We start from the raw sequence: 15404 nt of genomic DNA on the forward strand, positions 1-15404 counted from the left end.
CCTTGTATCAGGCTGACAAGCATTAGTAGGATGGCAGCTGCTGGAGCAGATGATTAAGTATCTGTGCAGATGTGCTATTTTCTGTCTCCTGTGTGAGCAAGGAGGGGTCCTGACCCGGGGCTCCAGGCAAGCTGGACTTGCTGCTCATCTCCGCTGCCCCTAATTGCCGGTAGATCTCAGGCTGCCTGAAGACAGTCACAAAATGTATTTTATTAATGCAATTAACCCTGGAGATATTAAAGAAGGAGGGCAATTGCATGATCACCGGTGGTATCTAAAGGCTGTGAGATGAGATGCTTGGCTGTAGCATAATGGTCCTTGCCTGCATGCAGAGGAATGAACAGGGTTACGAATGGGGCTGCAGTAGGATTCGTCCATTGAGCATCTTGAGCTTGGGACTCTGAGGGCGCAATTGGTTGAGGTGGGCTTAGCTTTGGTTTGAATTTCCTTTTTTTGCAGTGGACTTTATCTGAGTGATGCTGCCTTAAATGATTAGCCAGCGTGGGGGGAACCTGGGGATTCTTGGTTTTGAGTTTAGCTTCTGTTCTGGACTCTGCCAGTTCCTTAAAATTTGCACCAGTCCAAGGGAATACCCCAGAACTGCTTTTCTAGTGGAAACTCCTTAAACTTAAGATGATTCTCTTCTGCAGGGGAAGTAGTAGTTGGAGATCACTTCATAGAGTCCGTCGTAACAGTTTGGACTTTATTATGACTGAGCCTTTGAAAAGCTCAGGGACTCGGTGCTTACGTCTGCGTGTTGGTTATAGAAGTGTATTGTTCCTTAAGCGCCAATGGAGGTCTCGATGCTTTATGACAGCCAGGCGGGGTACCACAAAGAAATCAAAAGAAATCAGAGTGGAATTTAATTGTAAAGGTTTTAGATTCTGAAAACTCGGTATCTGCATTGGAAGATGGGCGAAGGCTGGGTTGGCAGCTGCCGCTGTCGTAGCGTGTGAGCATGGGGTCGTCCCCTTCTCCCTGGGCCAGCAGCACAACCGAGGGGCCGGGGATTCACCTCCGGGCTGCAGATCATTGCTCGCTGCAAGATGGCAGCGTCCCCGGGTCGCTCTGCGATAGCTCTGTGCAGCTCACCAGCTGCGGGGAGCATGCCCTCGCGCTGCGTGGAGGGAGGCGTGGGCTGAGGTGGTGTCTGACTCCTTCCTCTTCTCTGCCCCGCTCCCTGCCAGCAAATGAAAGAACAAGCAAAGTGCTTTTCATCGGAAATCAAGCAGATAGATTTGGACGTTAACCGCACCTTCCGAAACCACATCATGTTTCGGGATCGCTACGGAGTGAAGTGAGTACGGGAGGTTTCGCTGTTCGGGCATTGGTGCCGGTGGGTGTGGGCTGGATGGGGTGGCCACCAGCCCCCTGGCTTGGGGTGGCCACTAGCCCCCTGGCTCAGAGCAGCTCACAGGAGAGCAAAGCCATCTCTGCCTGCTCCACAAACCGTCAGCACATGGTATGACCCACAGATGTTGGGCCGCTGATTCTCTCTTCGGACAGGTCCACGCTGGACCACGTTCAGCCCCAGTTCCTGAGCCAAGCATCCGCCTGTTGCGGTGCCTTGTCCCCCAGGGTGCCAGGGGTGCAGTTGCGGAGGGCTTGGTTTGGGATGATGGGCTGGGATGGTGGGCTGGGTCTGTCGGGAGCTGGGTGGGACGGGGTGTACGTGGTCTCCACAACAGACGGGGTTGGAGACGTGTGACAAAGTGGCTTTGTCACTTGGATGAGTCGCACCTGGCTGCCCTGCGCAGACGTACAGTCTGCGAGGAAGCCTGCGCTGCCTATCTATGTGGGGTGACTCCTTTAGCAAGGAGGGTGAGGAGAAAGGAACCTGCTAATAAAACGGTGGCAGTGCTTTCCCCCAGGATGTATAACACTTGATGCCTGGGTGGTTGCAAGTCTATTAAAAACCCACCACCACTCCAAACCTGAAGAGCGGGTGTGTCGAACACAGCGCGTGTGGGGATGTGCGTGTCTCTCCAGGAGACCACCTGATGGAGCAGGCTGATTCAGCCCTGCTCCGCGGGGCCGCTGGTGACTCCCCGCTGAAGGAAGAGGTCCCATCCCACGGGCCCATCAAGGTGCTTTCTGGTTCTGTGAGCCCTGCTTCTTGCAAAAGGCATAAGTACCTGTTGGCTGGGTGCTTCCAGAGCCTTTGCTCTCTGTGCGTGCGCGTTGGTGTGCACACGAAGCTGACGACCTCGCGCTCAGGTGTTTTAATATCCTTCTTTCTCCCCAGGCAACAGGCGCTCTTCCATGTCCTGTCAGCATACTCGGTTTATAACACCGTAAGTAGTAAGTTAGTCCACTTAAAGTGAATAGCGTTGTGCTTTATATATATATAAAGATTTTAAAAAAGCTTTATATATATTTATATATGTATACATGTATGTTTGTGTGTGTGTATATATATATAGACACCCCCCCCATTTAGCCAGTGGTAATTCCAATTTTAAGTCCTAATACTGGTTTGTACAGACAGCTGCAAGACTCGCAGGCAGCACAAGGCTCTTTGCACAGTTGTTTCATTCGCTTGTTCGTTTTGTCACCTGGTAAATGACATCTGGCAGATGCGGTTTGGGCGAGGGATTGCCCTTCGGCTTTCCAGCAAGACTAACCTCCTGGCTGAAGGTCCGTCATGTTCCGACTTCTTGTCATAGGCTGAATGGCATCCTTGTTGAAAACACTGATTTATTACAGCGAACCAGTCATTTTTAGCTGAAGGGCACAGGCAGAATAAGCCTAAATTAGCGGCTGAACCTACTGCCTCCATCTCCAGGAGGGGACAATTACCCCAGAAGGCACAGAAGATGCTCGGGGGGGAAGTCAAGGAAACAAAGACCCTGCCTTCCCTCATACAGATAAATGCTTACCAGATTTATTTATTCTTTAATTACTTCAGTGCTCACGTGGCTGAAGGAATCCAAAACCGTATCGGAGCCACATGCTGTTTATCATCCCATCCCCTATTCCTTGAAGTAGCTGCAGGCACCTCTTGTGTTGGGGTTTCTGTGCCTCGCTCTCCAGGCTCGAGCAGGGCTGGTGGGGGGAGCGGCGGGGGGGCGCATTGCCTGCAAGCCCCTCGCCTCCCGCTGGAGGACCTGCTCGAGCGGGTCCGGAGGAGGGCCACAGAAATGGTCAGAGGGCTGGAACCTCTGCCCTGAAGAAAGGCTGAGAGCTGGGGATGTTCAGCCTGGAGAAGAGAAGGCTCCAGGGAGGCCTTATTGCAGCCTTGCGATATGTAAAGGGGGTTTGCGAGAAAGACAGAAAGACTTTTTACCAGGGTCTGTAGTGCCAGGACAAGGGGCAACGGTTTTAAACTGAAAGAGGGTAGGTTTAGATTGGACATAAGGAAGACATTTTTTACAATGAGGGTGGTGAGATACTGGAACAGGTTGCCCAGAGAAGCTGTGGATGCCCCATCATTGCAAGTGTTCAAGGTCAGGTTGGACGGGGCTCTGAGCAACCTGATCCAGTGAAAGATGTCCCTGCCCACGGCAAGGGGTTGCACAAGATGATCTCCAAAGGTCCCTTCCAACCCAAACCGCTCTGAGTCAGTGACATGGTAGATGCTGTAGACATATGGAAGCTGTGAATTTGGGCATAAACGATCAAGACTTTGAAACAGGACAGACCTTGAAAGAGGAGAGGGAAGCACAGGCAGGCTGACCTGCTTCTGCAGCTTTAGCCTCATGGTGGGGTCCGACAGCATGGCAGCACTCGTGCCCCTCTTTGGCTCTTGCAGGAAGTGAGCTACTGCCAAGGGATGAGCCAGATCGCAGCCATCCTCCTGATGTACTTAAACGAAGAGGATGCATTTTGGGCACTGGCGCAGCTGCTGACCAACCAGCGGCACGCCATGCACGGTAAGGCTGGGACGGGGTGCGGATGGGGGCTCTTGGACGGGAGGGAAGGCTGTTCGGGTTGGTCGGTAGAGCCTCGTTTCTCCTCACATACTTGTTTAAAGCGGGTAAGGCTTAATTATGTGCCGACGCAACCCGACTACGGAGCTGAACTTCACTCTTGGAGGCAGACAAGTTCATCAGAGAAAAATGTGGTTTATCGGCACTGAGCTTTAGCATTCGGTAATTAACACTTTCACAGGGGTGCTATCTTCCTTGCCCTTGGCAATCAATTAACTCAAGGTTACGAGTTTTTAAGAAGTCTCACAGAAGTACATCCAAGAGCATCATGTAATGCTCCGTTTTTAGCGTGCCACGAGCTACGTGCCCTTGTGTTTTTATGAAGATGTAATTCCACCAAATGTGCTGTATTGTTTTACTTCAAACACATTAAAGATCCTTTCATCTTACTTGCGGTTAGCAGTATTCTATGCACAGAGCGTTATTTTATGAGCGGAGGGCTAAGCCTCATGGCTTGATAACTCTGGACAGTCTTAAACGCGTGTCCTGCTAGATTACGGGGCGCTGCACAAACAGTGAGGTCTTCAAACATCTTCAGCTTTTCTCTCGGTAAGCACCGAGGTGTGTTCGGAGAGGTCTTGGCCAAGCCAGCTCTCCGGCGGGCAGGCGGTGGGGAGGTGAGGGGGTCTGCTCTGCGGGGCTGGGGTGGGGAGCACCAGCCGGGGTTGGTGCTGAGGGTGCTGTCGCCCATGTAGATGGGGTGAAGGGGGGGCTCTGGAGGGAGGTAGCTGGGCGCACTGTGGTCCAGCTGACTGCAACAGGCCACGCAGGGGGTGACTTTCTAGAAAATCAGGCTGCCCACGTGACTTTTCCAGAGCTTTTCTGATTATTTTTTATTTCTCTCATCTTTTCTTCTTAAGGTTTTTTCATTCCTGGGTTCCCGAAGCTGCAGAGATTTCAGGCTCACCACGAGCAGATTTTAAGCAAACTGTTTCCCAAACTGAAGAAGCACATGGTATCTCTTTGCTATCTGTCTCCTCATACTAATATCGCATTTCAATGCTAAAGCAATTAGTGTAGTATTCTGCCAAATAGATGCACCACTGAACATATTTCCAACCGCGTAGGACTGCTTCAGCTGCAAAGAGCGTTTGTTAAATGGGGTGCCTGAATCTTGCTGAGGCGCATGGTTATCATTTGCTTGCTGGTCATCGTTAGTGTAGGGGCTGCTAAAATCTAAAGGCTTCCTTAGGAGAGCCAGGCAGGAAGGCTCACGGAGCCTGCGGCAAGAGGAGCTGTCGCGTACAGCAGCGAGGCTGGGCTGTGTTCTTACACCAGCTGCAAAGCCTGAAGGGTGGTGCTGGACTGTCTGGAGTCTTAATTCAATAATTATTAGCCCCAAGTGCTTGCATTTAACGGCTTTGCTGCTGTTTAAAGACAGGAGGCGCGTAAGATTTGCTGTGTTTTGTTGCTTGGGCACGTCCAGTTGTTTTTCTCTCTAGCAGATGGTACAAGCCCATTTGGTGGCTGGAGAAGCATCCGCAGGACACATCGACTGCAGTCTAACGTCTAGGCGACTATTTTGCAACACCTGCTCCTTTTTTTTTTCCCCCTTGTCCCCCCTTGCATTTGCTGTAGACAGTTGGTATTCAGTGGCCAGGCTCCTGGAGGTTTCTTATGCTCCCGAGGGGCTCGGTGGCCCGGCTCCAGGAAAAGCTGTTTATATTGCCATCATGTGCAACAGCTCTTGCTTCGTGCTGCAAATGAGCCAGCCCTGGCCGTATAAGTGAAACAGAGCCGGGACAGGTTTTCACTTAATTATAGCCACAGGCGTGGGGAAACCTGGGCGGGCAGGGTGGGAATAACTCTCTGAAAGCTGCTGGTGCCTCCTGCCTCCCAAAGGCTCTCCAGGCTTGCAGGTGCCCGGCACCAGCTGAAAGCAAAGACCGGAGCCGGCCGTTAATCCCATGGGCTTCTTTCTCTTCCCATCCCCGCCGCTTTGCTGGCTTTGCAGCAGTGGTCACGTCGACTTTGTGCACGTGCAGGGCGCTGTGCATCCCAGCGCCGGCCGTGCCACGCCATCAGCCGGGCCAGAAAAAACAAAGCTGCGTGCGAGCGCTGCACCAGGCGCCAGACAGGGATGGAAAAGTGATAGACTGGGGTGATGTTGGTGAGGTTTTTAAGAGTTTTCCTTCGCCTGCCAGGCTGTCCTGCTCCTGCGGCAGCCATGCCATGCAAATGAGGTAGTGCAAAGCTGGCTTGACTGTGCAGGTCTGGATTTACCCGTGGGGTACTTGGGGTTAATCATTTTTGTGGTGCTCCGAGAGGCTCGCATGGGAATTGCTATGGAATGGTAGTCTGCAAGGAGGGCGTGGTTTGGGTTCCTGGGAGGTTTTTGTAAATCCCTGGAGTGGATACTAGGCCAGAAAAGCTTCTAGAAATCCCTCTCCAAAGTTGTGGCTGAAGTCTGGCCACGTCGAGGACCAGGTTCAATGAATATCTTGGGCAAAGGGCCAAAGCAGGGCTTCAACTTCGGTATTTAAAGCCGGGGTTTTGCTGGGAGACAAACCGCAGCCAGATCCTGCGCCCAGACCCCAGCATTAATAAACCAACCAGCCAACCTCCCCAAAAGCCCCATGAGTTGCTTGAACCTCCAGCAGCCAGCCTGGTGAAACGCCCGTCTCTCTTTCCTGTCTTCTCCTAGGACAAGGAGCAGATGACTACGGGGATTTACACGACCAAGTGGTTCCTGCAGTGTTTCATTGACCGGGTGAGGATGCTCTGCGGGTTGTGTGCTGCTCTGCCGCTTGCGTGCATGGTTAATCTGCCTGTTTTTTTGAAAAAGTATCATGATTTGAAGAAGGTGTTAATATTTTATAAGGTGGGATATTACGCACACTCTCATAAGGCAAAAGAATTAATAAGGGAGAAGCTAAAAATAACTGCATGTCACTGATGACAAGCGAATTCCTGCTGCCTCTTCACAAGCGGTCGCTGGGAGATGGCTCGGCAGCAGCGGTATAAGCTTCAAAGTCGGGAGAGATCTTTCTCTTGCCCACTGGCACTGCTGCAAAGGCAATTAACCTCACTTTGGCTCTGGAAACAGCGTAGGGAGAAGAAGAGCTGGAGGCACAAGCCTGTACAAATAGCTCTGCAGCAGCTACAGGCAAAGGAGCGGGCTGGGCACTGCAGACACATGAAAGCGTGAGAAAATTACCCTGATTTGTCCAGAGCTAATTTGCCAGTCCCGAGCCAAGACTACTTTATTTTTAGGGACAGCGTTGTGCTTGCACACTTGAACGCAAGATCCAGACTTGCTAATGTTTAGGACATTTGTGTCTCAATTTTCTGCTGCCCCGTCTCCTGTAAAACAGCGGATGACCTCTTCCCCTTGAGAGGGAACTCACTGCTTTGCAGTCTGTCACTAAAAGCTGTATAAAATGCGAAATCCCTTTAACTGCAGCAACGTGTGGTAAAAGAGCTGCAACGGCCAGGTGTGCCAAACTCTGGAGAGTAAGCGCAGCATCCTAAATTTGAACTTAAATGTCACAGTAGGACTAGTATTAATTTCTGCGTTGTGAGATGCCTTAAATCTTTGCTGGGAGATGATGGGCTGCTCCATCATTTTGGATGTCAGTTCACTTCTGTTTGTCAGATTGGGTCCGGGTGTAAATGAAAAACCTCTTGCAGAGGTTCTTCTAGCAGAAATAAGCCTGTCTGTAAGGAAGACACTTCTCTAGGCACCAAAGGAATGATTTTTTAATGCTTAGTGAAGCACTGTTGGGCCTTCAGACCTATCCCCCTTCATCTGTTTGGGCAACTTGGCTGGATACAGGAGTGGTTTTGTGCACCCACAAGGCTGAAAGATGATGATGCTCCCTCCAGGGTAGCGGAATCCATGTGCTAGTATGCTTGTGTGGAAAGTTTCTCCTTTTTCTGCATTCATGGCCGGGTTTTAAATACTTTCCCAGCCACCCAAGTGTGTTAGCTTTAAGGCAGAACCATAGACGATAAAATAGGTTTTTGTGTTATAGATGAATCCTGGACATCCAATGCCTCGTCCTGTTGTGTGTTTTGGTGCGAGGGGACGTAGTGATGCCGCCAACCTCTGTATCATCATCCCATCCATCAGTGCTAATGAGTGTGGTGCTAACAAGCTGGTTTTTTGTTTGTGTGTTTGAAACAGACCCCCTTCACCCTCACCTTGCGCCTGTGGGATATCTACATCCTGGAAGGAGAGCGGGTGCTGACGGCCATGGCTTACACCATCCTCAAGCTGCACAAAAGTAAGGTCCCAGCAGAGCACGTCTCGTATGGCAGAGGTGGCACCGTGCGGGGCCACCCTTGTGCTGCCGACCCGGGAAGCCTTGCTGGCCACTGCTAGCCTGCCCTGCGCTGGCCCCAGAAGGCACAGTCCTGTGCTGAGGGTCCGGGGAGGAAATGAGATGCCGCCAGGGTTGAAATCCTGCACTCGGCGCACAGCAAACCCCACCTGAAACGCTCCCAGCTGCCTCTTCCTGCGTGCTGCGCCCCACGTCTTTTATCAGCGTGCTTTTAGGGGCAATGCAGCCAGCAACCCATCTGTCTGCAAAGGTCTATGTGGCAGTTCAGCTGAAAAGGCTGTAGAGGGAGAAATAAATCCATTAATATACTTCTAAAACATCCCAAACCTCGGTTTCTTACGTAACATTAAGGCAGTGATGTTTCTGCCTCGAGATCTTTGGGACTTTGAACCCCTCCGCTCCCATAAGCTAGCGGCCTTGCTTTGTTGCCCTGTTAGGTCTTTAATCTGGGACAGGAGCGATGCTGATACTGCACGCTGGGAACCTTTGGGGCAGTGGGATTTATGGGACTGCGTGTGTTGGCTTCTGCAAACAGCCACCCTGCTCTTCCTTCAGTTGAATGAAGAACAGGCTATCCAGAAATACATCTTCAAGTATCCCGTTTGTTTGCAAAGACTGGGAAACTGGCAGGCAGCCAGGCTGTGAAATCATCTCTCCTCCTTGAGGAATGTGTGGATCAGCATCCCTGTCTGCATTCTGTTCCTGCCTGCATCCCATCCCTGCCTGCATCCCTGGCGTGGGTCAGCATCCCTGCCTGCATCCCTGGCGTGGGTCAGCATCCCTGCCTGCATCCCTGCCTGCTGGCTGGTGCAGGCTGGCATCCCTGGCTGGCGGTGGCGGCTGCCAGCAGCGGCTGTTCAGTCTGACGCTCGGGGTCTATCTCATGGAGCTTTTTCTCCTCCTAGAGGTACTGGTGAGAACCTGCATCCCGGTCAGCATAGGTCCCAGCCCCACCATCGTCCTGCCATTGCTGAGCTACTGCCCAGAGGTGGCAGAGAGACATCAATGTCTCGACAACCCTGAGCAACAGTGGGAGAGAGGCAAAAACGTGCAGGCTGTCCCACCCCAGAGTGGGAACAGCAGCGCAGAATCCCAGATAAAACCAAAGCAGTGCAACCCACACTTGTTCTGCCCTGCAATGTGGCCGTGCCGCTGCCATTACTCCTTTCTACCATCCCCCAGAGCGCTTGCTGAAGATGACGCTGGAAGATTTACGGGAATTTCTGCAGGAGAAAATTGCCGCTTCCCTGCAGTACGAGGACGATGCCGTCATTGAGCAACTGCAGGTGTCGATGACGGAGCTGCGCAAGATGAAGTTCGACCTCCCCCCGCCAGGTGGGTAGAGGGGAAGGCGGGCAGCCCGGCGGGAGCGGCCGGTGGCACCCGTGTCCCCTGGGGACCAGAGCGTCCCTCTGGCGTGGCTGGGAGCCGGGGCAGCCAGAAGGGCTGGCACTGCTGGGTGCAGCATCTGCCTTCCCCGCCGTCGGGGCGTGCCGGATGCAGAAATGAACGGATGCAGAGTTTGGGTTTCATTCTGTTTTCTCTGCTTCCAATGCAGCAAAGCCTGAGGAGTTCCCGCGGAAACCCCTGGGCCTGGAGCTCTCCCTCAACCCCGTAGCCATGAAGGCCAACGTGGCGGCCAATGGCCAGAACGGCCGGGTGGGCGAGCACCCCCTGGACAGGGAGCCCCATCCCCACAGGGGCCCCAGGGTGCCGGGAGAAACGACGGCGGCAGAGGCGAGGACTCCCACCCCCCAGGGCGGCGGAGCAGCTGAAGCGACAGACGTCCACCTGCATCCTCCTGGAGGGGGGCTGCCGGGAGAGGAGGGTCGGGGGGAGCCCACCGGGGACGGGCAGCCGCCGTCTCTCCTGAAGGCAAGCGAGACGCAGGCCCATCATCACCTCCTGCCCTCGGCTCTGTCTCCGGGGCAGCCTCTCCTCGCTCCCAGCCGTGCCATGGTGGACCACGAGTCAGTCTCCCTCCCCGCCCCGGCCGAGCGCGGCTCCTCGGACTCCTCTCTCCAAAACACGCCGAGTCCTCTCGACTCGAGCACCGCTGAGCTTTCCGCTACAGACCATGCGGTACGGCAGCCAGATCCTGCTGCCCTGCCGGCGGGAGAACAAGCATCTTCCCCCTGCGAAGAGAAAGCGCTCGATGCACCCCCTCATCCTCTGCCGGGCGGCTGGCGGCGGCTCTCCGGCGCGTCGCAGCACGACGGCTCCCCCGAGAGCGAGCGCGGGGAGGAGACGGCCGAGAAGCGCTGCAGAGCGGCGCTGCCGGCCAAAACGGACTTGAAGTGCTTGGCATCCAAAGCTGCATCCACGGGGGAGCTCGCCAGCCTGCAGCAGAACGGGCCGGGGAGCACGGCCGGCACGGCGCGCTGGCCGGAGGGCTTGGGCGCGCTGCCCGCGCAGGGGCTGGCAGCCGGCAGCGTGCCCCTCTTGCCCGGCAGCCAGACGGCGGCGGCGGGGCTGGGTGAGGGCTGCCCCTCCCAGCGGTCCCCGTCCCCCGCGGCGGAGGGGAACAGCCCCTACGCCGTTATCAAAACCACCACTCCCCTCCACCTGGCCCACGCGACGGAGCAGGACTTCTCGAACAGAAAGCAGGTGGCGTTGCCTCTGCCAGAGACTGGACGTCCCCTGCCTGCCACCTCCACGCCACCACCTCTTGCGCTGGACCCGGAGGAGGCAGATGCCCAAAAAAGCCTCCAGAAACCATTAAACGCACTGAAAGGCCCACGACCCCCCCTGAGCCCCAAACCAAAATTACCGCCGCAGGTTGCCAAATCTCGCTCGGAGAACAGTTTCCTTTCAGGCTCTCCTCCCCTGGCAAAGCTGCCCAAGTCGGTGACGTTTTAGTGGGGATGGGGGAGGCGAGGGAGAGGAAGCGGGTGCTGGAGCAGCACCCTCACCCCGTTTTCGGGACCCCCCCACTTTCAGCAGGGCTGTGTCGGGGTGGCAGCACAGCAGCCACCGCCTGTCGAGCTGTGCTTTGGTACGAGCGCCCGGCGAGGAGATGGAGCGGTGCCAGGAGGCACCAGCAAATTGGGTTTGCATCTTTCCTATGGACAAATTAGAAAACGCTTTCATTTTTTGTTCCTCGAAGCTCCCTGAGCCTCGTCGCGTGTCGGGGGAGAGGCAGGGCTGGTGAATGTGTTGCGTGTTTTCTTCTGCTCCCGTCTGCTCTGGGCACCCGTGGCAGCGGGCGCAAGGCGTAGGAGCCCGAAATGCTTTCTTTAAAATGCCCGACCAGTGCAGCTACGGCGTTGCTTTCAAAGGCCTTTGTAGCACCAGATCTTCATTTCCTTTCCCAGACCCGCGGCTGTAGGCAGCAGCATTTTCAGGCAGGGCCATGGCATCCCGGCAGGGCGCGGGCAGCCCGCTGCCTCCTCTTGTGCAATTCCAGAGAGCCGTGCCCGGCTCCGGCGGTGGTGGCTGGTGTCCCGGCGGGGAGGTTTCACAGCTGGTGGGTCACGGGGGGTCTCCTGGGTGTGACCCCGGTGGGGGACCGCCAGCAGGGTGGTTCTTTCCAAGGTGACAGGGACGGCGATGAAGGTTGAGCCTGGTCTCTTGGGGCGAGTGGCCCTTCTGCTGGCCCTCCCCTCGCAGGCCTGGGGCGGCGAGCGGGCTCGCTGCCTCGCCCTTGGCTGAACGGGAAAAGGGGCCTGGGGAGACCTCCTGCCGTCGCTAGCAAGCTGCTGGAGGTGTGACGGTGTCTGATCACAGTGCCCGAGCTGAAACCCGCTTTTAACATTGAGCAAGTGTCGGGGTGGAAAGAGCGTAGGAGGTGGGAAGGGGAGCACATTGCCCAGAACCTGATCTCAGCCCTTCTGGTTTAGCCCACCCAGAAGTCACCAACCAAGGAAGGAAACCTGGGCACGAGGTTCGGAAGATGGTGCTGTAGAGCATCAGCATCACCACAGCCCACTGCTGAGGAGTTAACACGATGGGTGCCCCCATGCCCACTTGCCCTTCACGCACCAAGTCCCGGTGGCCTGTCCATCTCCTCCCCATCCCAGGGTGTTCCTGCTGCACAGCCCAAACCGTTGGCTGGAGGTGCGCAGGGACCTGGGCACAGCTCACCCCGCTGAAAGAGCTGGTCCAAACGCCTGTTCCCAGTATCTGCTTCACCCCTACAGGCGAAGGGACTTCGTCAGGAAGGAAGATCAATGGAAGCAGCAGAAATAAACTACTCCAGATGTGCTGTGTTTGCCTCTGCTGTCCAGAAGGGGTGGCTGCAGGTGCCGCCTTAAGTGGGACTGCAGGTGGGCTTCCCATCCCTTCCGTGGAGACCCTGGGCAAAAGTTCCTTTAAGGAGACTTTGAAAACTGTTTTTTATCTCACAGGCTGCTTCAGTAGCATAACCTGATCTGAAGCCTACCTGGAAGCCCAGGAGAAAACTTCCACTAAATTACTCTGTGGCGTTTATCAGGTGTTTGGTTTGTTTTTTTTTTTTTCTTGTGTGCATTTGGTGGTTTGTGTTAGCAGCAGGGAGAGCGTTGAAGGGAGCGCAGCTTTGGATGCAGCCAGCCAGACCACAGCACCCTCAGCTTCTGTTGCAATCCCTGCGCTGTCAGAGACCCCCTCTTCTGCTGCGTCTCCAACCTCGCCCGTCCTCTCCCTCCGCAAAGCAGGGACAACCCTCTTAGCTACCTCGCAGGGGTGCTGTGCAGTCAGGAGTGCTGTATGAATGTTCAGTATTCGTGTTTTGAGACACCACGGGTCCTTTCTAGGACAACAGGGCTTGAATTGGTTTTAATTTAGAGTACGTTTTTCAGTAACCGTGCAGTAGTTAAACCTATTTGTGTGTTAAAATACCTGGGCGGTATTTCAGGACAGGTATCGATTGCCTTTCGCCACCAGCCCACTGGCCGCTGGAGCTCGCCGGGAAGCAACAAGAAGCATCTGAGGGCTGGTGGTCACCTCTTGACTTGGTTGCTGTAGCTTGGGGGTCTGTCCTCTCGTTGAAGCACGCATAGGACTCCTGCTAACACGTCTGAGCATTTGGCTCACGCATGCAAGAGCTGAGACCTCTTCCCTTTCGTTTTGACCTTTTCCCCCTCATTTCGGGCACACAGTCTTTGCACGTTGTGTTGCACATGCGCCCCGACTCCTCACCCAGCGAGTGTCTGGGATGTTTTGCAGTATTGACATTTTCAAAGGTGGTTTGCTCTAATTTTGGAGAGCTGTCAAATGCACAGTACCCATTGCATGGTGTTTGCTGCATAGTGTTCAACAAGAATTTGGGGGGGGTTCCTCCCCTCCAAGCCCTAACAGGAATGAGCAGCAAGGTCCTCGGTCACCTTCAAGCCTGGGGGAAGCCACCAGCTGGTTTCAGTGACTTTTGGACCAAGCAGACACAGGCTCCCTGTTCCCACCAGCGTGCTTCTTGCTGGGAAAGTCTCCGAGCACCTCACTGCCACCTAAGCAGCTCTTCCCCAGCCTGCAGCCCCCGAAAGCCGGCAGGTTTGGGAAGAGTTCCTGGGGCAAAGTGGCCCGAGCTGGCTGGCAGCCAACCTTGGAGTGATGCTCTCCCTTCAGCACATCAAAGCGTGATCTACCAGGAGGTGACCGATCCTCTCTCCTCCTCTGCCTCTGGCTGCAGACGAAGGTGTGGCTGTGGCGGGTCGGTGGCGGCAGGGAATAGGGATAGGGATAGCCCCGCTGGGGATAGGGAGGGAAGAAGGGCGAGGGTGGCAGCTCAGCAGGACAGATAACGGCCCAAGCCACGTCCACCCCTGCCCCAGCCTTCTACAACGGCCTCAGCCCCGTAGCAAAAGCCGCTCTTACCGCGGGCAAACTCAGGAAAGCAGCTCCCCCGTCCTGGCCCTCGCAGCCCTGGGGCGGCGCTCGCCTTGCTGCCCTCCGTGGAGCTTTAGAGACCAACGCTGCGGGTTTGGGCTGGTTTTTTATTTTGGTTTGTAACTGAGCACTTTGGGTGGCTGCGGCGCCGGCGGGCGGCAGGGGCCACAGGGACCGGCGCTGGGGACCGGCTCCGGCGTGGGACGGGGGTCAAGGTCAGGGTCTCTCGGCCGTGCACTTTGAGAGCCCGGCTGCCATCTGCTTTTCTTTTTAATTGCTATTCTTGTTTACAGCGTGGAACGCTTCCTCCGAGACTCTTTCTAATGTATTATAATTATTACTTCAAAAAAAAACATTTTTATGTCTGTGCTTTTCTTTTCTTTGTTTTTTTTTTTTTGTGGGTTTTTTTGTAAGGAAGTTTTTTTGGGGAAAAAAGTCAATTATTCCTTTTTATGCTGATCCAAACAGACTGTCCAGAGTATTTGATGCTGTGTTTTACATGGTTGTAATGATAATGGTTAAAGAAGTTTAGCATAAAATCAGACTCCACAAGGTTTCTTATGGCGACAGATGCTGCAGCAAGACCAGTTGCCTCCTCCTGCTGGGTTTTAGCTTGGTGCACCAGGTTTGCTTCAGCTGGGGCGGGTCCAACCCGCTCCATCTCCGCCTTCCTCCCAGCTTTTCTGCCAGGGTAATATCCAGGCATCCCCAGCAGCAGTGGAAAGAAAACCGCTCCTTCCCACGTACCGCTGTCCTTTCCCGGCTCGCTGACCCTTCCGACAGGCAGCCGGTGGCCAGCAGCGGCTTTCTTTTTTGGCCGAGATTTCAGGTTTGGAGTTTGTTTTCCTGCCCGCGGGCAGCGCTGGGAGGTTGGACGGGACGGGGCGCGGGTGGAGATAGCTCCTTGCACGGCGGGCGGGCGGGTGGCTGCGACTCGCCGCGACGCTGCGTGAGTCAGGACCGAGTCATGCTTACGCCAGTCCCCGGGAGCACAAGGTGGTGCCGCTCACAGCTGAAAATGGATTTTAAAATGCTGTGTGTGAGTGGCACCTCTGACACACCCCGAATTTCACAGCTAGTGCTTCCTGCGCTTAGATGGCCAGGGTGCTGTTGGCTTTGGGGTGTTAAACGTGGGCCGTGTTCTGGTTTCCCCTAAGAGAAAGCTGCCGTCTGGCACTTCAGCAACATCGTTACGGTGAACCAGGGTCATCTGTCTCTACCAGAGCAGCACAAAGACTGGCAGCAAAATGGAGGGGCCAGGATTAGCTAAACGCCACCCTAGGTTTAAAAGGGCAGTGCGGGAAACGTGGCATCCCCATGCATCACCCAGTGGGTGCTGTAGGCTGGTATTCCTGCTTCTAGTAGTGCTCTGCCTCACCTAAAAGACACC

At 54.9% G+C, this 15404-nt stretch overlaps 1 protein-coding gene across 7 annotated transcripts in view; it reads left to right on the top strand.

Moving 5' to 3' along the window:
• Window positions 1-15404, top strand: part of LOC142088039 (uncharacterized) — a 114438-nt gene that overhangs the window by 71999 nt on the left and 27035 nt on the right. For 6 of the 7 annotated variants that reach the window (XM_075162920.1, XM_075162922.1, XM_075162923.1 and 3 more), the window contains 8 exons: window positions 1188-1297; window positions 2246-2294; window positions 3752-3872; window positions 4790-4884; window positions 6574-6639; window positions 8056-8155; window positions 9395-9547; window positions 9771-14553. In XM_075162920.1, coding sequence (XP_075019021.1) covers window positions 1188-1297; window positions 2246-2294; window positions 3752-3872; window positions 4790-4884; window positions 6574-6639; window positions 8056-8155; window positions 9395-9547; window positions 9771-11071 — 1995 coding nt within the window. In that variant the 3' untranslated portion in view covers window positions 11072-14553. Of the gene's footprint in view, window positions 1-1187; window positions 1298-2245; window positions 2295-3751; window positions 3873-4789; window positions 4885-6573; window positions 6640-8055; window positions 8156-9394; window positions 9548-9770; window positions 14554-15404 lie in introns of those variants that run through there. The other variant, XR_012675697.1, reaches the window with a different exon arrangement.

Source organism: Calonectris borealis, chromosome 14 (assembly GCF_964195595.1).
Source record: "Calonectris borealis chromosome 14, bCalBor7.hap1.2, whole genome shotgun sequence".
Taxonomy (NCBI): domain Eukaryota; kingdom Metazoa; phylum Chordata; class Aves; order Procellariiformes; family Procellariidae; genus Calonectris; species Calonectris borealis.